This window comes from Xyrauchen texanus, chromosome 11, assembly GCF_025860055.1.
Source record: "Xyrauchen texanus isolate HMW12.3.18 chromosome 11, RBS_HiC_50CHRs, whole genome shotgun sequence".
NCBI lineage: Eukaryota > Metazoa > Chordata > Actinopteri > Cypriniformes > Catostomidae > Xyrauchen > Xyrauchen texanus.
The window spans coordinates 46,120,595-46,147,057 of NC_068286.1; the positions used below are offsets into that span (position 1 = coordinate 46,120,595).

A 26,463-nucleotide genomic window follows, 5' to 3' on the forward strand; every position below is an offset into this window, starting at 1 on the left:
TGTTGCAGGACTCCCTGTTCTTCTATTCTAATCTTTTCTATATGCATAAGGAATGTTTGTGAGTCTAACATGTATATTTCCTATTGACACACTAAAACTGGAGATATAAATAACCATCTAAAGACAAAAGCTTTTGGTCTAAGGCACATATGGTGTTTGTATGAGTATGAAAGTGTGAAAGTGACATACCTCTCTGAGCAGGGGATCAGATATGGAGCTGAGGTTGACCGCCCCTTCATAAGTCAGGTAGAAGAAGACATTGAGGGCTCTGATGGCCTCAGGACCCTGCTGCTTGTATCCGAATATCAGATCAATCCACTGGTGCAGCTGACAGGACACAAACTCGCTCTCCAGGGCCTGTGTGACAGCAGACAGCAGATATGTCACTCAAGACCAAGAGAATTCACTCTAAAACAGCTTTATGATAACACTGAAGTCATTAGACAGAGTGAAAACATCAAGATGCCGTCGGCAAATGAGCTCAGCAGTGAATTAGGCACAACATAGATTGACTGGATAGATTTGTTATTCTTTTTATTTTTCACATGTCCATAATCTCGTGAAAAGCCCCGCAGAGAATGTAACCAAGTAGCACGGGTAACGGGATCTGTCAAAATGTGCTTTCAACGGTCACAAATGACATAATACACACAAATTACAAGCATATGCTTACAGAACAGAACCACCGAAGCGTGTCGTCTCACACAAGCACGACGAGATATCTTCGCTCTTTTGTTTAGTCTCATCTCTACGTGCGGTTGGGAGTTTGAGTGGTGTTGTTTTTTTTGTTTTTTTCGAGCTATGATTGTTCTTCAACTGTCGTAATATTGAAACACAAGCTGTTTCTCTCTTCATTAGCCACCAAAGGAGGGCCTCCATTTATGACTGCTCATAAAAAACAGCAATTGTGTTAATTTGCTCAAAGCTGTGCGGGCACAAAGGCCTCTAAACGAGCCCAAATGAGTATGAGAAGAGCCTTGATTGTCATTGCTGCCTTGTGTCACATTAATTTCGAGACAAACATTAGACCCTGCACTTAAATGGCAATTTATATCATTTAAACGCTTACTGAAAGGGTCTCGGCATCACTCATTTAAATGTGATTTTGTTGACAGCTAATTTTGCTTAATTTGCACTCCAAGCTTTCTTAATTAGAACTTTAAATCAGAAGGGCAATGAGAGATGCTATGAAACATGACATCTGTGCTGCGAAAACAAGCTCTGCGGCAAACCGAATCAGTTCATTTATGTTGACATCTTTACGAGTGATATCACGCACGCAGGTTAGCAAAAGTTCAAAAAATAAAAACCCCAAAAGCATTATGTGGTTTTGATGCATTAATGAGATGAATTATAAATTGAGACGACCACTTTGAAATGACTTCCTGCGCGAGAGAGGCGATGAAACGGTAGTTTAGATGCTCGCGATTAGTTCCTCGGCGGAGCGCTCGGGAATGATCGCTTCTGTTATGGCAAAGTAATTTTAGGCAAGTCAGATCACTCAGTGGACATCTTTGGAAAGCTCTTAGGCAGCTATTTTCTATTTAAGCAAGCAGCATTCAATCTACTTGAATGGGAAAAAACAAAATCCCCAAAACGGTTGGTCTAGGTTACTATCAAAGAGCATATTTCTGGGGGCATGTGTAGCTCAGACTACAACACCTGGAGTCGTGAGTTTGAATCCAGTGCGTGCTGAGGAACTCCTAAGCAACCAAATTGGCCCGGTTGCTAGGGAGAGTAGAGTCACATGGGGTAACCTCCTCGTGGTCGCTATAATGTGGTTCTCGCTCTCAGTGGGGCGCGTGGTGAGTTGAGCATGGATGCCGCGGTGGATGGCGTGACGCACTCAACAAGTCACGTGATAAGATGCGCGGATTGACGGACTCAGACGCGGAGGCAACTGAGATTTGACTGAGACTCCGCCACCCGGATTGAGGCGAGTCACTACGCCACCACGAGGACTTAGAGCGCATTGGGAATTGGGCATTCCAAATTGGGGGGAAAAAAGAAAGAACGAACATTTCAAATCAGCAGTGAAATTTGACAACTTTGCTACTCTTCTGCTTCAACTAAAAAATGATTTGCCCCAGCTCATATAGCCAATGCGCATGTGCATTCTTGAGTTGCTTGACAGATGATGCCTGTATCTAAAAGGTGATTGGCTCGTTCACCTGTCAAGGCGGGACTTGCATGCTACACCTGTTGACCGTTGGGGGCTTCCATTTCTCCCATTCATTTTAATAGAAGTGACCCATCTCTGCTAGAGAGTCTCTGGTTATAATCAACGAAGCTATCTGCGCACTTATATAGCACTTTTTTAACCTTAGCGGTATTCAAAGCACTTTACACTGTGTCTTTCACATTCACACCCATTCACACTCACACCAATGATGGCAGTGCTGCCATGCAAGGTGCTAGCCTGCCATTGGGAGCAACTTGGGGTTCAGTGTCTTGCCCAAGGTCACTTCGGCATGTGGAGTCATGTGGGCCGGGAATCGAACCACCAACCCTGCGATTAGCGGCCGATCCGCTCTACCACCTGAGCTTCTTGTCTCTTCTTGATAAACGCATCAGCTAAATGACTAAATGTCAAAGTAAATGACAAGTGGAGCTTAGTAATCATGTTAAAGTCGCTATGAATGAATTGCCTCGCGCTGTTGTTTTGAGGTGAGGGGGCGTTCCATTCATAATAATCATCCCTACGCACCTTGAAGTCTTTAACATTCACTGTGAGAGCTTTGAAAGGCTACAAGGGGTGGGGCTCAAAAATAAGGGTCATACAGAACTCACTTTTGTCGTCATTTATTATTGAACATTAAATTCTGTTCGAAGCGATCTTACAGCATGACTATCTTCAAAGTGCCCTTTGGAGGGGGATTTATCCCGTTTGGAACGCACAACTAGCAGGAAATGCTCCTTAAACCGTCCTGAAATGGTCTAAAGTAGATAAAATCACGTGTGAGATCGACGTTGTGTGTGCTGTGGAGATTCTCACAGTAGCCATTATCATGACAGGTCAATATTGACCACTTATCACTCTGTCTCTTTATCAATATGCTCAGGATGTGATCTGAAATAGGTCCAGTGTTGGGGAGTAACGAACTATTGCTGCGACAACACTAACTTTATTACATTAAGTGTGACAGCTTTTCAAGTTACAAGCTAGCTTGACCAATGAGTAGCCATGTAGCGTGACAAAATGCTACATCGCTCTATTTGACACACTACAATGCATGTACGGCTTCCTGCAACATGGCCCGGGACGTCCGAGTATTACATTTATATTCTTCTTGATTTATTCGTAGGGCAAAGCATCTGTTACTGAGACATGCCTATTTAGTACAATCGACTACAATCCTATTACAAAGAGAAACTGTTCCTCTCATTCTTTGAGCCTTTGGGGGGGATTTATGTTTAATTTATTGTGCGGATGGATTAACCCTTCATTGTTCCATGACTTGTCTGTTTCCAAACCTAATGCAGGGGCTGATAGGCATTTAATGTGGGCCGCCATCTTTTGTCAATCAGCAAGGGGAAAACAAAGAGGGGTGGGGGTGTTATTGGACACCGACTCTCTCTAGAGGACTTCCTTTATCCGTCTAATCAAGGAGCTCTGGCATCAGGATAGAGATGGGAACTCTGCTTAGGGAGATCTGACCTCATCAGAGATGCAGAGAGCGTTTGGTAGGGTCTCCCGGGACAGTGGTGTCACTCTGAACCCGCGCTCTTTTATCAAGTGGAAGGGGAGATGTGTACATACAACAGAGGATTCCTTTTAAAAATGACAACACCGCAATCGTTAAGCCAGAGGGCATGCGTGTATAAGAGTGTTTGGAGGTAGAACGTCAGCTTGAGATGTAAGGTTACACCCGTCTACTTCTATAAGGAATATCGCCATCCCATTATTATTTGAAAACAATAAATACTTTATAACATATGGCCATTTAAGAATTGGGAAAAACCCATCACTGGATGTGTGGTGATGTCTTGGCTGGTGGAGGTATTTAAATTCATGTATATGTACACAAAAGAGGCCAGATCCAGCTCATTAAGACAGCTCATATCTGAAGAGCATTATTGATGTGCCAATTAGTAGAGCCAGTATGTCCCGTTAAAATCCTTCGGGGATCATCAGCATTATGGAAATGTGTGTGTTTGTGTGCGCTGGAGTGCTGGCGAATGTGGGGTGAGGTATCACAAATGCTGATATTTCAGCCATACTTGAAATGCTTTGCAACAAATAATGAAACACATACACAAAACAGCATTATTTAAAAGACATGGACTCAAAAGCGGAGTGATGGGGTTTTATTAAATAAGAACCAACTGAAACTATCCCGTAGGGGAGAGGCACAGTCCAGGACAATGGTGTTCTAGACAGGCTGGCATGGGACAGACTGAAGAAACACGACCGACAAGAACAGACTGGCACAGGACAGGGCAGAAGGAGAATAAATAGGGAGAGAAATCAAACAGGCAAACAAGGAGGGCGGGTGCAACTAATGAACTACTAACAAGCAGACGAGGAGGCGGGTGTGGCAGCGGGGGCGTGGTCAAGCGCCCGTCCGGGAGAGAAAGCGGTAAGGGCGCTTGCACCTGAGCTAAATTATGTCTAACACCTATCTCTAATTTCAGGTCTGCATAGGCCAGGAGGTTCGTTGCCGGCAGTTGTTGAGCTGCGAGTTGGGCTTCCCCGGACAAAAGAGGAACAAGGCGAGCTGCCCATTGGTCGTGCGGCCAGCCCCAAATCTCGGCGGTACATTCGAAGAGGTCCAGTAACGCTTCTGGATCGTCCGCCGCCCCCATCTTCTGTAACGCGGGTGGGGGCAAAGAGGCGCTGGGGTCCGGGGTCGCGGCTGTGGCTGGAGCGGCCTCCTGGCTGAGAAGACTCCGGATCTGCTTGAGGACCGGCATGCGATCTCGAAGAACCAATGATCTTGGTCCTACCGGAGCTCAAGCAGGGACTGTCGGTGGCTGTGATGCATAGTAGCAAGGGACTGGAGGACCTCCGCCAGCTGGGAGGACTCTACAGGGCGACTTCCTTCCATCACTTGGATAATATTTCCCGGGTTTCGGTACCAGTGTAAAACTCGTCTTCAAGGAGGGAAGGAGGACACAAGAAACAGGGCTTCGAAAACACAGGTAAGGCCTTGAATTGCCGTTTTATCTTTGTCAGTAAATATAACACAATCATTCATAAGCGCATTGGGTTGGCTTGTCAGACTCTCTCTCTCGACTGGAGGCTCTGTGGCTGCTTTTATGCCGCTCTCCCCGTGCTCACTGAAATTAGAGATAGGTGTTAGACATAATTTAGCTCAGGTGCAAGTGCCCTTAGCGATTTCTCTCCTGGACGGGCGCTTGACCACGCCCCCGCTGCCACAGCGTGGTATGACGCAAGACTGAGAGACACGTGGCAATACGGAAACAAAACAAAGCCGCGCGCTCTCACAGACACAGACACGCGAACGCCACGAGTGCATATCGCCAGAAACGACAAGGCAATGCCAACAACGCGATGCCATGCACTCTCACACTAGACAAAGCCTGAGCGAGAGCGTTCGTGCACCGCGATGCACGCAACAGGCGACGACACGTGACGGGATATCTGTGCAGGAGTTCGGCCACAAATAAACAGGCACCTGAGACAGAAGCGGGCGAACCCCCGGACAAATAACAAGACATGTGACATGAGAGTTTTCCTCAAAGGCTGTAAACACAACCAAGAGGAGTGGCTGAACCCTGATAGTTGGTTCTGTGTCTGGCTCTGGTCTGTTCTCGCTCTCTAGAGGAACCGAATTAGACTTTCGGGCCGGGGAAGTATTCCGAAAATTATAGGGAAGTCATTTCCAAAACCTTTGAATTTCAGCTTTATGAGTGAACTGACGAGCTCATTAAGACCAACAAAAAAGCTTTGAAGACTTGGTTATATCAGAGACCCTTCATTTTTCCCCTACTTTACGATTATCACTAGATTTACAGGCAGTGAGAGCAGCAATGCAGTACTGTAAGACACTAACAATGCTCTCAAACATGTCTTTTTACGAGATGGGATCTCTCCGAGCTTTTTACGGCTGTCATTGACCATTTCCCTGTCTTTAGCAGCCCTTTAAATGCATTTTAAGGACTTAGAGGTAATCTGTCGGTGACCGTGTTAAAACGTCACGTAACAAATCAATCTGACTGTTTTGCATGTGAATACAGCGCTGTCATGGGCCATGGAGTGAGATGGGGAACACAGGGGCAGGCGGGAATATTTGATTGGCAGCTGGACTTTGCATTGATTAAGAGAGATTATGTTGCAGACAGACACGTAAAAACTACATGCAACTGTGGAAGATGTACATCTGACGTTTAAGCCTTCATTATTAAATCACGCTTGACTGGGGTCAAAAGTGACCGGAAACAATAAAACATAAGAAAGAAATGTAACAACTCTAAATTAAATAATGTAAAAGCACTAAAGTGGTGCATTTCCTGTTTGAAAGCTTAAAGTCTCGAGAACAAAACTGCTTATTCAAAACTAAAAATCAGATGCAATTACAAGTATAAACACTAGATGGCTGCAGAGAGTTACTTATTCATCCCTGGATGAAGAAAAGATGATTTCTAGATTTTGTCACAAGTTTTGCATTTATTTATATATATATTTATTTAAAGATGTTCAAAGACTACTTTTGTCAAAGTTTAGCATTTTGTTTGATTTGTTTGAGGTTAATTTTATCAGTTTTTGCATATCTGAAATGAGTAAAATAACAAGTAACAACCTAATTTATCCTTTGTTGTAACTAGATGAATGTGTATGTGTGTGTGTGTGTGTGTGTGTGTGTGTGTGTGTGTTCAGCATTGTAGATGTGTTATGGGCTCACCAGTTCATTTTGGTGTGTGTGTTCTGCATTGTGGCTGTTTTATAAAGTATAGTTTAAACAGTTCAGTTTTGTGTGTGTGTTTTGCACTCTTTATGTTTGTTAGTCTCACCCCTTCATGTCTGTGTGTTTATTTCCTGCATTGTGGTTTTTTAGACTTTATATAATAAAATTACATTCGGAGGTGGTCAGGAACGGATTCTGACCACATTTAAAGGTGTAAATGCAAATGCATTTCATTATCCAAATACAACAATGCAAGTAATTAATTATGTGATGAGTTTGAATTCAGGGTGTGCTGAGAGAATCCAGCCAGGTCTCCTAAGCAACCAAATTGGCCCGGTTGCTAGGGAGGGTAGAGTCTCATGGGGTAACCTCCTCGTGGTCACTATAATGTGGTTCTCGCTCTCGGTGGGGCGTGTGGTGAGTTGTGCATGAATGCCACGTGTGAAGCCTCTGCAAACGCTACGTCTCCGCGGTAACGCGCTCAACAAGTCACGTGATAAGATGCGCGGATTGACGGTCTCAGACGCGGAGGCAACTGAGATTCGTCCTCCGCCACCCGGATTGAGGCGAGTCACTACGCCACCACGAGGACTTGGGGTGCATTGGGAATTCGGCATGCCAAATTGGGGAGAAAATGGGAGAAAAAAAAAAGTCATAACATCTATTGGTGAAATCCCCAAACTGCAAACGCAGAATCTGAGTTTAGGCTTCATTTGTGGCACTTCATTAACATACAATAAACCCCAGCCACAGATATCGCAAGCACTCCCACACATGGCCATTTGCACGTTACGGTGGTACGAAAATTGCGCTTAGAATAGAGTGATATCACGAAAACCGGATGAGAAGCGGCGCATGGTCGCTGGCCATGAAAATAGAGCCCATAGAGGTGAATGAATGATTTATTGTTGTTATTAAAAATGTCACTGTCATCAACAACAAAGCCACACAAGTATCCGTTCGGCATTATGAGCGTTGGCATAGAAGCAAATATTTTCTCAGTCCATATACTGTGTGCATTGTTTACTGTACATTGTATATTATTATTTGTATATTGTGATGTGTGTTATTATGTGTATATTAGATATGTAAGTTGTGTTGTAAATTGGTATATGTCTCATCACTGTCATGACTGCTGTGTTGCTCGGAACTGCACCCAAGACTTTCACCCACTGTTGCACTTGTGTACATGATCGAGTGACAATAAAGGGATTTGATTTGATGTGGGCAAGGCAAGTTCAAATATGGCTTGCAATGTCCCACTCCTGCTTCTTTTCCTGTCCTCTCCTCTACATAGAAGTGCAAAATGACAAGTTAAAACACACACACACACACACACACACACACACTCAGAATACATCATTGCCTGATCAGTCACTCTCTATAGACTTAAGGAGCTCAGAGTAGAAGTTAATTAGCACAGTCATCTATTCTAATCATTCTTGGTGTTGTGAGAGCGCGCACACACACACACACACTAACTATACACACACTATACAAACACACTACACACACATCACATACACACTACACACACACACATCACATACACACTACACACTCATCACATACACACTACACACACACTCACATCACATACACACTACACACACACACTATACAAACACACTACACACACACTACACAAACACTATACAAACACACTACACACACACTCACTACACATACATCACATACACACTACACACACACATCACATACACACTACACACACTACACCACACACACACACTACACACACTACACCACACCACATACTACACACCACACACACACTACACCACATACTACACACCACACACCACACACACACTACACCACATACTACACACTACACACCACACACACACAACACACCACACACACACTACACACCACATACTACACACCACACACACACCACATACTACACACCACACACACACCACATACTACACACACACACACACACCACACACCCACAACACACCACACACACACTACACACCACGCACTACACCACATACTACACACCACACACACACAACACACTACACACACACTACACACTACACACACACACTACACACACACACACACACACACACACACACACACTACACACCACGCACTACACACACACACACACACACACACACACACACACACACACACACACACACACACACACACACACTACACACACACAGAGTGAATCACAGTCATTTGAGAGGCCCTGCAACTGAGCAGCTATCCAAATAATTCTCACTCCACTGTGACTCAGCAAGATAGATTCTGTGATGGGGACTTCCTCTACCGTCTCTAATTACAGGCTCATTTTTTACTGCAGAAATTGTGCTTGCGCGATGAGGAAGAGAAGAGTGAGCTTAGAGCTTGTAACTAGATAACTAGGTAAAATTTGTCAAGACAAACTTTGATGTTGGCATGACTGAGCCAATTTTTTCATTGATTACTTAAAGGGACAGTTCACTCAAAAAATGTAAATTCTCTCATTATATATTCACCCTCATGCCATCCCAGATGTGTGTGAATTTCTTTCTTCTGCAGATCACAAATGAAGATTTTTGAAGAATATTTAAACTGTAGGTTTATATAATGCAAGTGAATGGTGACCAGAATTTTATACCTCCAAAAATCACATAAAGGAAACATGGACGTAATCCATATGACTCGATATGACAGGTGTGGGTGAGAAACAGATCAATGTTATTTTACTCTAAATCTCCACTTTCACTTTCACATGTGAAAGTGAAACTAAATAGACACCACATGTGACTTTCAGATGTAAAAGTGAAAGTGGAGATTTTACGTAAATAAAAAAGGACATACATTTTTTATCGGTTTCTCACCCACACCTATCATAACACTTCTGAAACCTAGATTTAAACACTGGAGTCATATGGAGTATTTTAAGCTACATTTATGTGCTTTTGGAGCTTCAGAGATCTGGTCACCATTCACTTGCATTGTATGGACCTTCAGAGCTGAGATATTCTCCTGAAAATCATCATTTGTGTTCAGCAGAAGAAAGTCAGTCACGCATCTGGGATTGCATGAGGGTGAGTAAATGATGAGAGAATTTTCATTTTTGGGTGAACTGTCCCTTTAAATTAAACACATACACACATGGCAGGTCAATGCACAGTTTAATATACGCAGTATAATGACCTTTCCCTGTTTCCAAAGGAATGCAGAAGAACTTTGAAAAGCCCAGGCCAGTTTCATTCATGAGTAGATCATTCTTTGTGTATTACGGCTGAGGTACATTTAAGGTGACCCTGAGAATCCCCAGAAGTTTAGCAGGAGAGAGTCATGTGAAGGAGCAGTAAATTAAGATGCTCTGCTGTTGGTGTGCATGTTGATATCTGGGGTCAGCGGTTTCCATGATGGATGTCCTAAACTTGTCGTCCTTGTCAGAGGTTGGTTAAAATGCAGACAAAGGTGAGAGAGGCCAATGAGTTGCACCCATGCTGAAAATTAATTTCTCCATATATTCACAGGGCATGCTTGAGCGTGCCTGTGAAAAGGAAACCCAAGGCTAAAATGCATTGTTTCTGTCCCGCAACAAAGACGTGTACAAGGTGTTTCACAAAGGACGGACGAGAACGTTTCTGGAGTGCTATAACGTGAGTGTGCATATAAGCGGCAGTGGATCACAGCATTCTCAGGCTGTACTCCCATCTCTATTATACATCATAAAACAGCTCATGACAAAACAAACAGATACTGTACAGACACATGCACTCCACTAGCAGAGGATGAAACGGTAATGGAAACAAGTCCAGTTTCATGTGTGACAAAGAGGGCTGATTCAGAGTAATATTCAGAGCCCCCAGAGTGGCAAGACAACCCAGAAATACAATAATCTCAAAGTCACGAGTCTAAAGAAGTTACGTTTCAAATCTGAAGATGATCGAATAATAAATGAGTTCCTGCAGCTTTAATCTCTGTAAAATCTCTGGAAGTGTTCAGAGTAAAATTAAAGCTCTGCCTCTCAAGACGACACTAAATCTGACGGCACTGCTCGACTATTATGAATAATAACTACGCCACAGTTTAAAAACAGACTTTGGAGACGGCTGGTTTTGTTTATGAGACTCTAATATATCAGATCATATACCACAGTTAGTTCTGGTCCTCGAATCTGATTGGACGAGAGACATTCCACTGAGCACTGATGGTCTGACATCATTATCATCACTCGGACACTTCACTGTGTGTGTGTGTGTGTGTGTGTGTGTGTCACTCCGCTTGTGTTCCTGCTGTTCTAAACTAAAGTGTAAGAGCAGTGCAGATGTGTTTAGAGTTACTGTCTTTATTTTTGAAATGACATATGTTAGCCAGCAGGGGGTGGCAAAAGATCATTTTTGTGTGTAATATGAGCCGGTTGGTGACGTAAAGTGAATCCGTTAGTCATTGTTTACATAGAACAGCGCTCTGTGAGTTTCCACATTGGATACACACTGTTTAAAATGGCGGAGGACATCGCTGTTTCTATAGTGAATGACATTTGCACACCGGATACCCCGCTTGGACGTCTATATTCCACTGAGAAAGCTGACACCATCTCTGATTGGGTGTGGCAACAGGTGATCAAACATCTCTCTCTCTCTCACTCACTCACACACACACACACACACACACACACACACACACAGACACACACAGACACACACACACTCACACACACTCACAGACACACAGACACACCCACACACACTCACAGACACAAACACACACACTCACAGACACACACACTCACAGACACACACACACTCACAGACACACACACACACACACACACTCACAGACACACACACACACTCATATATACACACTAACAGACACACACACACACACACACACACACACACACTCACAGACACACACACACACACACTCACAGACACACACAAACACACACACACACACACACAGACACACACACACAGACACACACACTCACAGACACACACACACGCTCACATACACACACACACACTCACATACACACACACACACTCACATACACACACACACACACTCACATTCACACACACACACACACTCTCACAGACACACACACACACACACACATACACTCAGAGACACACACACACACACACACTCACAGACACACACACACACACACACACACACACACACACACACACACACACTCACAGACACACACACACACACACATACACACACTCACAGACACCGTCTCTCAGCAACGGCAGATTCTGATCCGTCGCATAATAAAGTATTTCCGTGCACAAATGCGTTTTAATGACCGTACTCAGTTTTTCAAATTTTTAAAAAAATTTACTTGTTCATTGAACTGCTGTATATAAGCAATATCACACTCGCAATCGTGCTATATTGCCCTATATCAGCACTGCTGTAATTACCTACAGCACTCGTCCTGCGCCCGAATCACAACAGTGCTGATATAGGGCCGTATCGCACTCTTGCTCGTGTGATATTGCTTAAATAAACAGTTTTACAACATGAATGCTGCTCAGATTGCAGTTTGATGAAGAACGATGACGAAGGAGAGATCTCATGTAAACAATGGAGAATATATCAATATTTCTCACATTTATCACTTTTATGGACAAAAAGTGCGATTGGATGTTTTTAATGAACGCTTGTCATGGACGATTGACACAAGTGTGTTGAACTGGATTCATCCGGTGATCGTGTTTTCATAATAAAAGTCCCGTTTTGATATCGCATGTTTTCATTTGTACTCCTGCACAAATAACTCAATCGCTGTTTCTGGAGGATTGCTGTCGTGAAACAGAGATCGGATATCAATGTTGAACCCTTAAACCTTTGAAAAGATGTATAATGTTAACATGAATTACATTTATAGATGGTAAATTATATATTAAATGTAAGCAGAGTGACATCACTACCGCGTGTGGACGACTGCTTATCAACAGGTTAACCAAACGGCCACGCCTCTCACCCTAGTAAGTGCACTGCAGATATGCATAATGCATCACATCATGAACGAGATGAATGATTACCAGTGGATGACTCAAACTTACTCTGAATGCAAACAAATTCTTATCTGAGCATATAGGCAGAGACAAATGATTCAGAACTGTAAAATCACTCACAGTAACTTCACCGTATCCTCCATCTCGCACCAGATGGATCACACGAGCTCCACTTTCATCGTCTCTGCATCGCACCACTGCTCATTTGCATTTGAAAAAGTGTATGTTTTTCATCATGCCCACATCACGTCTGCAAAAGCAGCTTTCGCACATGTCGTTGGAAATCTCTTTGTGGTTATCGGTGTGAATAGGGCATAAGGGGCTGTTCAGACTGATTGCGTTGCACGTTAAAAAAGCTAGCCACACTGCAATGATAAGGAATGCATAAAAACGTGTTTGGTGTGAACGGCTCCTGACAGTGCTGTCTATACTGACAGCAGAGGTGCCGTCACCACACCAGCACTAGTGAGCTGAGATGCATGGATGTAGATGCACATGCATTTCAACTGAAAAGAATGCATGACGAGATGAGAAGATAATGCAAACACTGATGACCCCTGACATCGCAGATGTCTGGAGTCTTCTCGTGGAGACACTCAGCCTGTCGACGGGCTGTGGGAAACTCAGTTTCGTGACGTTGCTTGTTATAAGACACGACACAGACTCATCCTCTCAGTTTAGACAATGTCCACTGCTACACGCGTACATCCCTTGTGAGGGAACGTAAACATCAGAAGCCACTAACTTCTAATCTGATCATATATCCGCACTATTAGAATATTACTCTGACCTTCGGTTCCCACATACAGCATGTGCACTTAATGGACTCTCAGAATCTCAGCACACGTAAGTGCAAGAGGCTGTCAACGTATAAATCTGACAAACTTCAGGTCTCTGTGTTCATGGGTGTATGTCGGGTCTTGAGTGTGTTTTTACTCAACTTAAACTGACACTTGTCTTTCAGCAACGTGTGAGCTTGATTTAACATGCATTCAGTTATCAGTCCCAGCTGTAAAAGCCAAAACGTCACGTAGTGCGACACCATCACGTAGCCCGTGCTGTGAAAGACTCGAATGCTCATTCCAGAAACGCAATAGCACAGTACCACACATACGAATGACCCATTCAGGGCTCTTGCCACCTGTGACCTCACACAGCGTAGCCTACCTATGGGACTTATGTGGGATAGTGGAGCGCCGGACTGTTTTTTATTTCTTACAATTTATTTCGCATTTTGTTTGATTTCGTTTATTGTCTATTTTTGAGGACATACAGTATGGGCGCTCACACACACCGCGGGTGCCACTGCCTATTTTGGAGGGTGCAGTTATTTCTGAAAGCACATTTAGCATGACTGGTGCAGATTGCAGTTTAATTAGCTGTTAATCATCTACAAAACATAAATGACCATATGTGCGCATCATGCTGTTTTCTGGCCATTAGTGACAGATGAGCTAAAGACTGTAGCAGGCCATTAGATTTCTGCTGCATGTGTCTGTCTCTGACGGAGTCTGTGCCCTCATTACAAATGTACCCCATTGTAGAGGAGTAGAACAGCTGACATCCCCTAATGCCAGCTATAAGTCATCAGCAGGGCTAATGCCCCCTTCACACGCACACACACACACACACACACACACGAGCGCGCACACACACAAATAAACACACACTCACACACATGCACGCACGCGCGCACACACACGAGCGCGCACACACACGCGCACACACACAAACAAACACACACTCACACAAACAAACAAAAACGCACACACATGCACGCACGCACGCACACACACACAAACACACACACAAACGCACGCACGCACAAACACGCACGCACGCACAAACACACACACACACACACACACACACACACATAAACACACACACGTGTGTTGGGAACATAAATACTGTAAACTTTCATGTTGTTCTTAATTACAAGATTTAATTACTTGTTTTGTTCTTTTAATATTAAAAGATCACAAAGAAAAAGAGTTTGCAAAGATTAAAGCATATAAGAGTCAGAGAGAGTCAGAGAGAGTCAGAGAGACGTGGTGTCACGGTGGTTATATTTTGCATTTATCCACTTGATCACAGTTTATTTTCATTGCAGCTAACATAACAACAATGGGAACATTTGTAGGGAGAAATTTCATTAAAAAAGAAACATGAAGGTTAGAGGTTCCCAGTCATTTGTTAAGTCTTCGAGTCACTGTAAGAGTTACAGTGTGTGTGCTGCGTTATTGAATGAAGTGCTACAGTGCGTTCAGAAAAATCGAAAGAATTTGGTCAACAGCTAATCGAGACATTTCACTGTATTTTAAAGTGCTCATGATAACAAGACTGTGTTCTCAGAGAGGAGAATAGCGCAGAGACTAGATGGCGACAGCTTAAATATTCAGTACACGAGAGCTTTGATTTTAAGACATTAAAGGTCACGTGTCAGCACGAGCTGCCCCTGTAGTTAGTTTAGATCGTGCCAGAACACTTGACACACTGCGCAGAAAACTGTCACGCCGTTACCGGCAACCAGAGTGTGCGATATATGGCAGCCACACCAATTAATACAGCACTGTGATTACTGCCATCCTTTAGTAGATACACACATATCCACTAATGCAAAGCACAGATCAAATTAAACAGCAAAGGTCTATGCAACTCTACACAGAGATGTTATCAGAGCGCATGTGAAAATGGTGAGATTGGTTGAGGGTGTTGTGCTTGTGGTGACACAGAAAGAGATGATTAATGGGAGAGTCAGACTGATATAAGAGATGTAATTATCAGCATAAAACAGGTCACAGCGTTGGCACACACACACCTGTCAGCCAGACACGCTGGCTATGCCCACTCACCATGAGCACTTTAATCGCAATTTTAATACGACAGAGAGAGAGAGACAAAGAAAGAGTGAACGTACAAGTCGGTTGATGCGTACGAACTCCTCGGGACTCTTGGCCCAGGGTGGAAGCTCCACATCTGACACCACCGTCCCATCATCCATCACTCCCAGGTTGTAATTATTGGAGTTGACAAACATCTCTGGAAGGTAATAGAACTCAGGGATCAACTCCTGTGAGAGAGGGAGAGAAAGAAAGATTATTATTAGTAGTAGTATTACAGTGAATATTACAGCAGTGATATATTTCTGTCATTCCTTCTATGATGGAGCTTTTATTTTGATTATTTTATTATAGCTCTTAACCGATTATTGGAACGATTATTTGACTATTCAGGTGATTATTGCAACGATTAATCATTAGCTCTTAACCGATTATTGGAACGATTATTCAGCCTATTCAGGTGATTATTGCAACAATTAATCATTAGCTCTTAACCGATTATTGGAACGATTATTCGCCTATTCGGGTGATTATTGCAACAATTAATCATTAGCTCTTAACCGATTATTGGAACGATTATTCGCCTATTCGGGTGATTATTGCAACGATTAATCATTAGCTCTTAACCGATTATTGGAACGATTATTCGCCTATTCAGGTGATTATTGCAACGATTAATCATTAGCTCTTAACCGATTATTGGAACGATTATTCGCCTATTCAGGTGATTATTGCAACAATTAATCATTAGCTCTTAACCAATTATTGGAACGATTATTCGCCTATTCAGGTGATTATTGCAACGATTAATCATTAGCTCTTAACCAATTATTGGAACGATTATTCGCCTATTCAGGTGATTATTGCAACAATTAATCATTAGCTCTTGACCGATTATTAGAATGATTATTCAACTATTCAGGTGATTATTGCAGCGATTAATCATTAGCTCTTAACCGATTATTGGAACGATTATTTGACTATTCAGGTGATTATAGCAACAATTAATCATTAGCTCTTAACCGATTATTGGAACGATTATTCAACTATTCAGGTGATTATTTCAGCGATTAATCATTAGCTCTTAACCGATTATTGGAACAATTATTCAACTATTCAGGTGATTATTTCAGCGATTAATCATTAGCTCTTAACCGATTATTGGAACGATTATTTGACTATTCAGGTGATTATTGCAACGATTAATCATTAGCTCTTAACCGATTATTGGAACGATTATTCGACTATTCAGGTTTTATTGCAACGATTAATCATTAGCTCTTAACCGATTATTGGAACGGTTATTCGACTATTCAGGTGATTATTGCAACGATTAATCATTAGCTCTTTACCAATTATAGGAACGATTATTCGCCTATTCAGGTGATTATTGCAACAATTAATCATTAGCTCTTAATTGATTATTAGACCGATTATTCGACTATTCAGGTGATTATTGCAACGATTAATCGTTAGCTCTTAACCGATTATTAGAACGGTTATTCGACTATTCAGGTGGTTATTGCAACGATTAATCATTAGCTCTTAATTGATTATTAGACCGATTATTCGGTATTCAGGTGATTATTGCAACGATTAATCATTAGCTCTTAATTGATTATTAGACCGATTATTCGACTATTCAGGTGATTATTGCAACGATTAATCGTTAGCTCTTAACCGATTATTGGAACGATTATTTGCCTATTCGGTATTCAGGTGATTATTGCAACGATTAATCATTAGCTCTTAATTGATTATTAGACCGATTATTCGACTATTCAGGTGATTATTGCAACGATTAATCGTTAGCTCTTAACCGATTATTAGAACGATTATTTGCCTATTCGGTATTCAGGTGATTATTGCAACGATTAATCATTAGCTCTTAATTGATTATTAGACTGATTATTCGACTATTCAGGTGATTATTTCAGCGATTAATCGTTAGCTCTTAACCGATTATTGGAACGATTATTCAACTATTCTGGTGATTATTGCAACGATTATTCATTAGGTCTTAACCGATTATTCTGTTTGCCTTCTGACTTAAAAGTAGAAACAAATCTCAAACATATTTTGTGTCAGTGTATAATGGGGCGAAGACTACACCTCTCTCACCTTTCTGTTCACGTCAATCCATCTTTAACTCATAAAAACACAAACTCTCTCTAATTAATAAAGCTGCATATTGCCAATTTTCTTCACAATAAGAAATGCACAGTGACACATATATTATGATTCAATAAGTTGCAAGTCTTCGCGTTATAATCTAGCTGGATTAAGTGTGTGCGCTTGAGGGACGAGCGTCCCGCGAGTGTGCATCAGCCGGTGCAGTTTCAATATAGAAAAATATTTTCCAAGACAAACAATTATTTTTCAGGACATTACATTTTTTTTCACATTTTCCATAACTTTTCCATGACTGGAAAACTGCATTGCAAAATTCCAGGTTTTCCAGGAGGCGTGGGAACACTGCCACTGCTCTAATCTGAATCAACAAGCGGCATTCCAAGAGTGATGATGTTCCATACAACGTCATCTTGCTTGTGTGTTATTGCTGAAGTATTTAGTTTACAGTGCACCCAGTAATTTAATTTGCATGTCGTCTTGGACTTACAGTGACACCTAGTGGTGTGGATGCAGCATCATCCAAAATCAATAGTTTTTAGTTACAGATTGTAGAAATCCACTTATTCACAGTCAGCCATGATTAATTGAATCCACGAGTGAAAGTGTCCAAAAACAGGACAGTTACTGAGATTAAGAGAGTAGATTTCGGCTGGTCATGTGATCATAACATGGCAGCCCCCATGACGGGACCCTCTCCATGCTTTAACAGGGTCACTGATATAACTGGTGTCTTCATCTCATGTGTGTGCTCATGAGTTTTATACGTAAGTTTAAAAATCGCAATTCATTTCTTAAGGAGTACAACCTTTTTAATGAGAAAGAATTACGGAGTGCACCTTTAAGGAATTAAACTAAATATTCCCAAAGATGCTCATCAGCTTTGAAGGAATCAGTTTAGACTCTTTAGCCTTTTATGTATGCCACACTGCCATTCTGTGTGAGAGAGATGTGGCTGAAGCTACTGTCAACCATTACTCTTAATAGAAAGAGCCACAGCACGTCATCCTGATAAAAGAGATCAAAAACAGCAGTGCAGAGGTACACTACAGACATAGCACGGTAAAGAGCAGTAACCGCCTTTTTTCCTTTATGACCGGGTTAAGAGTGAGTGTGATGTGAAAGGTGGAGAGAGCGAGAGGAGGAAGATGATGATGTTGTACAGATAGAGAGAAATGCATCCAGACTGGCTGTCCTCTGCTTGTGACCGGGCTGTGGACTGGTCACTTGAGAAATGAAGATAAAAGGATGAGAGAGACAGGAGCAGACATAGTATGACAACATCAGTCAAGAACACCAAATACTCCTGCACAGACGTCCAGCGAGTGTCTCCACAACACGACACAATGAAGCCTGATAATAAAAAGCACATACAAGCAAACACACAGCAGGCAAACATGCCATACCTGCTTATCCACAGAGTCAATATCTACAGACCTTAAAGTCAACAAGGGCTCAACAGTAAGGATTTAGTCGATTGGCCTGACTGGGCATGCGGTTCAGTTCCTATCAACATTTTCACTGGCCTTACCGTACGAATCAAACATTTTATTTTTGCAACATATTTTTTGCAAATGTTTCCACACTTTTTTTACCAAAAAAAACAAAAACAAAAAAAAAAATCAAACCATGCATTATGCTATTCACTAACAACAATAGCTGGAAATGATACATTTATAAAATTATAAATAATATAAAATATATATAAAATAATAACCGCACTGATAAATGGTGTCACAGTGTGGAAAACATAACCGATTTTCAACCAATTTTAACTTATGCTCCCAAAACGTTCCATTTCAAGCATAAGATGTGAATGGAGCAGAGTGGGAGCGAGGAGCGGAGCAGAGTGGGAGCGGAGCAGAGTGGGAGCGAGGAGCGGAGCAGAGTGGGAGCGGAGCAGAGTGGGAGCGGAGCAGAGTGGGAGCGGAGCGGAGTGGGAGCGTAGCGAGGAGTGGAGCGGAGTGGGAGTGAAGAGTGGAGAGGGAACGGAGTGAGGATTGGAGCAGAGAGGGAGCGGAGCAGAGTGGGAGTGGAGCAGAGTGGGAGTGAGGAGCGGAGTGAGGATTGGAGCAGAGTGGGAGCAGAATGGGAGCGGAGCAGAGTGGGAGCAGAGCGGAGTGGGAGCAGAGCAGAGTGGGAGCGAGCAGAGTGGGAGCGGAGCAGAGTGGGAGCGGAGCAGAGTGGGAGCGTAGCGAGGAGTGGAGCGGAGTGGGAGTGAAGAGTGGAGAGGGAACGGAGTGAGGATTGGAGCAGAGAGGGAGCGGAGCAGAGAGGGAGCGGAGCAGAGTGGGAGTGGAGCAGAGTGGGAGTGAGGAGCGGAGTGGGAGCGGAGTGAGGATTGGAGCAGAGTGGGAGCAGAATGGGAGCGGAGCAGAGTGGGAGCAGAGCGGAGTGGGAGCGGAGCAGAGTGGGAGCGGAGCAGAGTGGGAGTGGGAGCGGAGCAGAGCGGGAGCGGAGCAAGGAGTGGAGCAGAGTGGGAGCGGATCCTATCGGAGTAATGTGTGTTTGAGTACTAAGCTGTATTTTATCAAATTGTATTTAAGCGGTATTTTATCAAAGTAATAAAAACAATGTAAAACAGTTTGTTGCCGGGTCATTTGTAATAGTGAAACGAATAACATAGAGAGTATACCCGCAGTGTTTTACTTTCTTTTAAAAACAATATATCATATTTAAAAATATATCTGAAGAAGAGCATGTTCTGGATTCAACTGTGTCAGCCCTTATTCTCTAATGAACATAAAACATCTGCAACGACACCTAAGTCACGGCAACCTCCCATTCATTCCTATGGGGAGTTCTGCAGAGCTCATCAGACTGAGCGACCGTAACAAAGGAGGGCGGAGCTTAGCGAAGGGTCAATTATGGCTAATGGCTAGTATCAGGTCTGTATGTGCAAAGAAGCTTCTCGAACGTCTATCAGCGATAGACTGATATACAACGAAAAATTTAAATCATTTAAAAAGAATTAGAGGGATCGTTATTTATGAACCATTTACTGCAACCTTTGCCTGACTAATATACAATCATGTAATCCATCAAAAAAGCAACTAATCTCATTACAAATGTAATTTAAGCTAATTACAAGTACTTAATTTTTTTATTTCATTACATTTTTATTTCATTACACGTAATCCGTTTCTACCCAGCACTGATTATGATTCAAGTTCTTTCCTACTTTTTACACCTATAAAAATTATTTGATGTGCCGAAGCCGAGAGCAAAACGGCATATGTCTACGTCACATCTACACATCTCCTCGAAGCATTAAGAGAGGCCAATTAGTTGGGCAAACAAATGATGGAAGTTCAAAACAGGCCTGCCTTTTTGGTCCTCTCTTTAAAACAGAAGTCTTTAAAACAAAAGGTCAGGATTTTACAATGGCAACAGGCGCCCTGAGGTTCATGCGTGGAGCCTGGTGTAAATTTGGCGTCTCTGCTGGCGGCACAAAGACCCAGAGCTACTTAAACAGTGGTGGGGAGGGGAGGAAAGCAGGACCGAGGGTACGGGACGAGCTATTATGTGCAATGGCCCTTGAGCAGAACTGGTCAGAGGGCAAAACCTGTGATCCAAAATCCTGTCCTGCTGCGGGTCAGTAGAGAAGGGTGCCCCTCGGTCCCCGCTTAGGTCCTCTCTAATTCCCCCGAGGGGAAACTTTCAGTGTCCGGCATGCTTTCAGCCCAGTGCAGGGGGTTAAAGATCAGGCCAGAGTCTGCCCGGCTAGAGACAGACGGGATTTAGGCCATTATGGCTCTTCATAGCCAGGACACAGAAACTGCTAAAGGCTTTTCACCCCTAGAACGAGGGGGTGTTTCGAAATGCGGTGGAACTGCAATGTTTTGTTTTTAAAGTAAAAGGGATAACGGCATAGCAAATTGAGGGCACTACTTTTTTTTAAGATAAAGCAAAGTAAAGCATGTTTGAAATATTCAACAGCTTCAAAGACAAATAAACTGAAGGTGATTTCGAGGTCTGTCCGTTTTTTTGGTCAAGTTTTCCGTTCAGTTCCCAATCCAGTTACGCTGATCCACAGTGACAATCTTGGACAGAAACCAAACTGGGTTCTTGGTGCACATTTGGTATCAAATGTGACCATGTAATGTGAGCCACATGTTTTATTATGCAATGAGCGCAATCAACCCCACAAGGACGCCAGCGTTCAACGAGCGTGGAAACAAAATGGCTGTCTGTTTTAACGAATATTTCAAGAGGTCTGGACATTTGTTGGTCAACGCTGAACACTTTGAGGGCCTCAGAGGGGGCTAACAGTGTGCAGTTGGGACTGCTGTCTGACTTTGGTTTGGGGCCGAACGACAAAAGGTTCAACTGAGGGTTAGTGTGTTATGAAGGGTTTCGCAATGAAGAGTGTATAGGGGAAAGGGGGCGAAAGTTTGAAATCAAGATTAGGTTCAGGCTTTGATCAAGGACCCTTGACGCTTTCATGGTAGCATGACAAGGATTGGTTGTGACCGTACATGTGCTAGGGCCAGATTTTATGGAGAGGTGATGGGGGCAGCCGGGCAGAGAGCTGCGGTGTCTCAATGTCGACTGCCCTCACACCAAGTCCCGGTGAGCTCCAGTTACCAAGAGGAAGTCAACTCACTAGAGAAACGTCTAATCATGTAATAGCCTCCACATTCGGGAAAGACGAAATACCAGTGGAGGACGAAAACCAAAGCCAGGCCAGGGGCTCATTGACGTCTGATTGACAGGAAATACAAACAAGTAAATCTTTGTGCATGTGTGTGTGTCATGTACAGTAGGTGTGTAACAATTATAACTAATCTAAACGAACAATGTGGACTAGCTAGCAAGATCATCATGGCTTCTTTGTGCATGCATGATTCTACTTACCCATTCAGAAGCATTTTGTACTTGTGTGTGTGTGCGCGCGCGCGTGTTGAACGTACCTTTACGTCAGACGTGTCCCTCTGGCAGTTTCTCCAAGCTCTGGACACAGAAGAGAACGTGCGATCTGCGTGGTCAAATTTCCCACCTTGGAAATTCAGGAAGAATGTTGTGAAAGGCTCCTGAGAATAAGAGAGAGCAAAACACACTGAATTTACGAACACTGAATGCTAAAAAAAAAGTAATGCTAGGACCTAAAACAACTACAGGGCAAATTCCAATGAACAAAGCTCACAAACCTTCATCCATGAATAACTTTAAGTCAGCTTTAACCAGTCTATAGATGTGAAGAATTTATCAATATGTGCAACCCAGTCAGAATTCGCCATTTAGTATTAATCCCTGCTGTTAATAACAAAGCCCTTTACAATACGATCCTAATGTGTGCACTAAGTGACATCCTCTTCCCCAAAAGAAGGACCTGAATACTAAAGGAAGCTTTTATTAAACCCAGTTAGATAGTAAAGCCTCACAAGAGCATTATTTGTTCTTTTCTAATCACGCTTAATCTTGTTGGTGCATAATCAATAGACGGTTCTTTTGAAACAAAACCTCCCCGATGAGAACGTCACAATTGGAGTGAATAGCACCCCAGAAAAACACCCTAATTACACAGAGACTGAATTTAATGCCCTTCCTTTTCTCTGTCAAGAGCCTCAATATCAAGGTTGTTGATTTGTGCGGTGGAACATGAATTAGGGTGTTTGGGGAAGTGGATTTAGGATAAGCCTGATAATAATGGGATGGGATCAATAGAATGGGTCAACAGGGAACAGCAATGAAAGTGAGATACTGTAACAATTATAGGATTGGCCAGGAGTGGGTTAGTGACCTTTCTTCTCTCCTTCTGTGTGAGTGTGAGCATCCATGCATTGTTTACATTTTACAGGACACCCACTGGAAATACAGTAATGAACCATAGACTGTGAAAAAAGATGGACGACGCCCCTTCGCTCTTTTCCATTGGTGAGAACTGAAGCCGCCAGTGTCCCGATATGGTGCTGACATCTTGGGACTTGAGTCTGCGCAGTTGTGATTTCGGGACCAGACCTGCGCAGTAGTGAGCAGGAAGTAAAGCCGCGAAATCAAGGCCCCGCCCTCACTCTCGCTGAATCAATCGCAAGCACACGCCCCTGCACTTTTGACTTTTGACTTATGACGGTGTGAAATTATTAATTATAGAAATTTTGATATTAAATTTAAAGCTCCAATCTCCTCAGTCCTCCGAAGATCCCGAAAAAAAGTCTGTTGGTGCTTCAGTGACTACTTCTTCTCAGAGAACCTGTCAATCACAGCTGTCAATCATGATGTCACAGCAGCGTTTTTATAGCATCAAATAACTAAAAACAAACTTATTTTGAAAACAAACACTTGAAATGACATCAACGTGATAGAAACGACAGTAAATGACAGAAACTATCTTTGGAAAAAAGATATGTGAAGTGTAATTTAATTGTTTAGTTGGTCTCACGTCCCGTTGAATAACATGGGGAGGCGGGGTTTATGACCTATACTAGGACCAGTCACCGTGGGGGCGATCGAGACGTTTTGGCTTCACTTTTGAGGGCTTGTGCGGCACACTTGTAATGAACTGATAACATTTAGGATAAAGAATTATGGAGTTCAGCAATGGCGAATCAGTGCCTATTTTAAATAAAGCTTCTTCAAAATAATGTTAGGAAGCGTGACATATTTTCAGCTCTCCTTAAGAGCGTCCCACCTTTGTTCTCTGCAGATAATGGAACAGAAACGACGAGAGGAAGATGAGCGATGTGTTGCGTGTTTGTTAGTATGCAGATAAGGCCTACATTTCAATATAACAATAAATCAACCTGACTGAGCAGACACACAAGCCCAATTATAAACAACAATTAGTTGCGATGTGTTTCACAACCGATCGCATGACGAACGTGAAGCATTTCACTGCAGCACAAGGAACATAGCGCTGCGGTCGGTTTCAAAGTGGACAGTTCTGATGCTATAAAAAGCTTCAAATATCTTGGAGCATTTTGTTTTGTGCAGTAAGGTGCTAGTTTAGACAGACCGTAATGAAAGGCTTGCATGCCTGTGACAATGACTTTTATGTGTGCATAGAAACTTACAAGCCTGAGAAGCCACATCTGAGTGAAGCTGGAAGTAGAATAGTGTGTGCCGTAGTGGAATTTGGGCACCTGGTCATCCTCCCACGTTTCAAAGCGTTCTGAGAAGAAGGCAGCCCTCTTTGGGTTGAGCGCACCAATAGGCTGTAATGACAAAGGTCGACATTATTGGAAAAAACATTTATTAAAAACTGTATTAAAAACATAGATGCACACAAACCAAAACGATAAATTCATGAAGCCGTATGTTCAAACAAGGGCCACAGGTGTTACATGCATGAAAATTAATGACAAAATAAAATAAAATATTGGAGCTCTAAACCTTACATTAATATTAGATGACCAAATGTATTATGCATTCTGCAAATTAAAAAAAAACAATTATAAAAAGGATAATTACACTGTGATTTGTGCCCATGTGCCTGAAAATATTATCCTTGTGTTTTAACACGTATTCATAAATGTATTCTTTTATAAAACATTAGTCGCCAATGTTTTTAGTCGCCCAAGACTTTCATGTCCTGCATTTGGTAGCATCAAAAGCATTGATTAGCTGCTTTAATTCTACATTGATCTTAAGAAACCTAGGGTATGGAAGGAGGTCATTATTTAAATGCTCATTTATTAAGGGTCAAGACCCGAAGGGGCGAAGACCCCTATTGTTTTCGTTACTGTTGCTATTATTCTTCTTCTTCCGCTATTGAGTCTATGGCTACCCGTAGAACCGCTTGCGGGAAAGTTATGAAATTTGGCACACGTATAGAGGACAGTCTGATCTGTTACCACAGCAAATTTGGCGTCTCTACCTCAAACCCTCTAGCGCCACCAACAGTCCAAATATGCACTCATGTTTACGTTAATAACTTTTGTACCGTGAGTCCTAGAAACGAAAAGACGATTTGATCGAAGGCTGTTTGTCCGATTTGCATGAAAATTGGCCTGAATCATCTAGAGGCACTCACGACAAAAATATATTCACAGAATTTTGATAAACCATACCGTTTTCGAATGGCGCTTCAACGAATTCGCCGAAGAACGTGCAAAATTGAAATTGAGGCTGTATCTCTGCAACGCTGTGAGGGATTGGGACGAAATTTGGTACGTGTCATCACCATTAGACCCTGAGGTTACCTGTAGCATTTTGGCACACTGCCCCCCACTGGTCAGGAGATTTTGGCTTATAACTCTTGAACGCTTTCTTGCCTGATAACCACCATGCCCAGATACTACCTGAGGAGTTTCAGGACAGCACCACATACTGGACAAAAATTATAAAAACTAGCTATTTTTAAAACAAATGGGTTATTTTTATGATTGAAAGTTAACTTTTCTAAATCCTCATACACTGTTGATCAGACTCAACTAAGCTTATTTTGCTGCCCATGGTGCCGATAATTGTCTTGACCCCGGTATCGATGCTTGCAGCTATATTTCACATTGTTATTATCCTGTTGGGTCTTTATTACTTGGAAAATGACTGCAGTTCTGTCTCTAACAAATCTGATCAATAATAGCGGAATGATGGAGTTCTTTGGGCAGAATATAGATCGACCATCTCCCTCGCCCTCTGATATCATAG

The 26,463-nt window shown here is 42.6% G+C and overlaps 1 protein-coding gene across 3 annotated transcripts in view; it reads right to left on the reverse strand.

The window, feature by feature from the left end:
• Positions 1–26,463, reverse strand: part of lrba (LPS responsive beige-like anchor protein) — a 333,604-nt gene that overhangs the window by 51,593 nt on the left and 255,548 nt on the right. For all 3 annotated transcript variants that reach the window (XM_052138116.1, XM_052138115.1, XM_052138114.1), the window contains exons 44-47: positions 24,888–25,028; positions 22,788–22,907; positions 15,822–15,974; positions 190–357 (exon numbers count right to left, since the gene is read on the reverse strand). In XM_052138116.1, the coding sequence (XP_051994076.1) occupies positions 190–357; positions 15,822–15,974; positions 22,788–22,907; positions 24,888–25,028 (582 nt within the window). The remainder of the gene's footprint in view (positions 1–189; positions 358–15,821; positions 15,975–22,787; positions 22,908–24,887; positions 25,029–26,463) is intronic.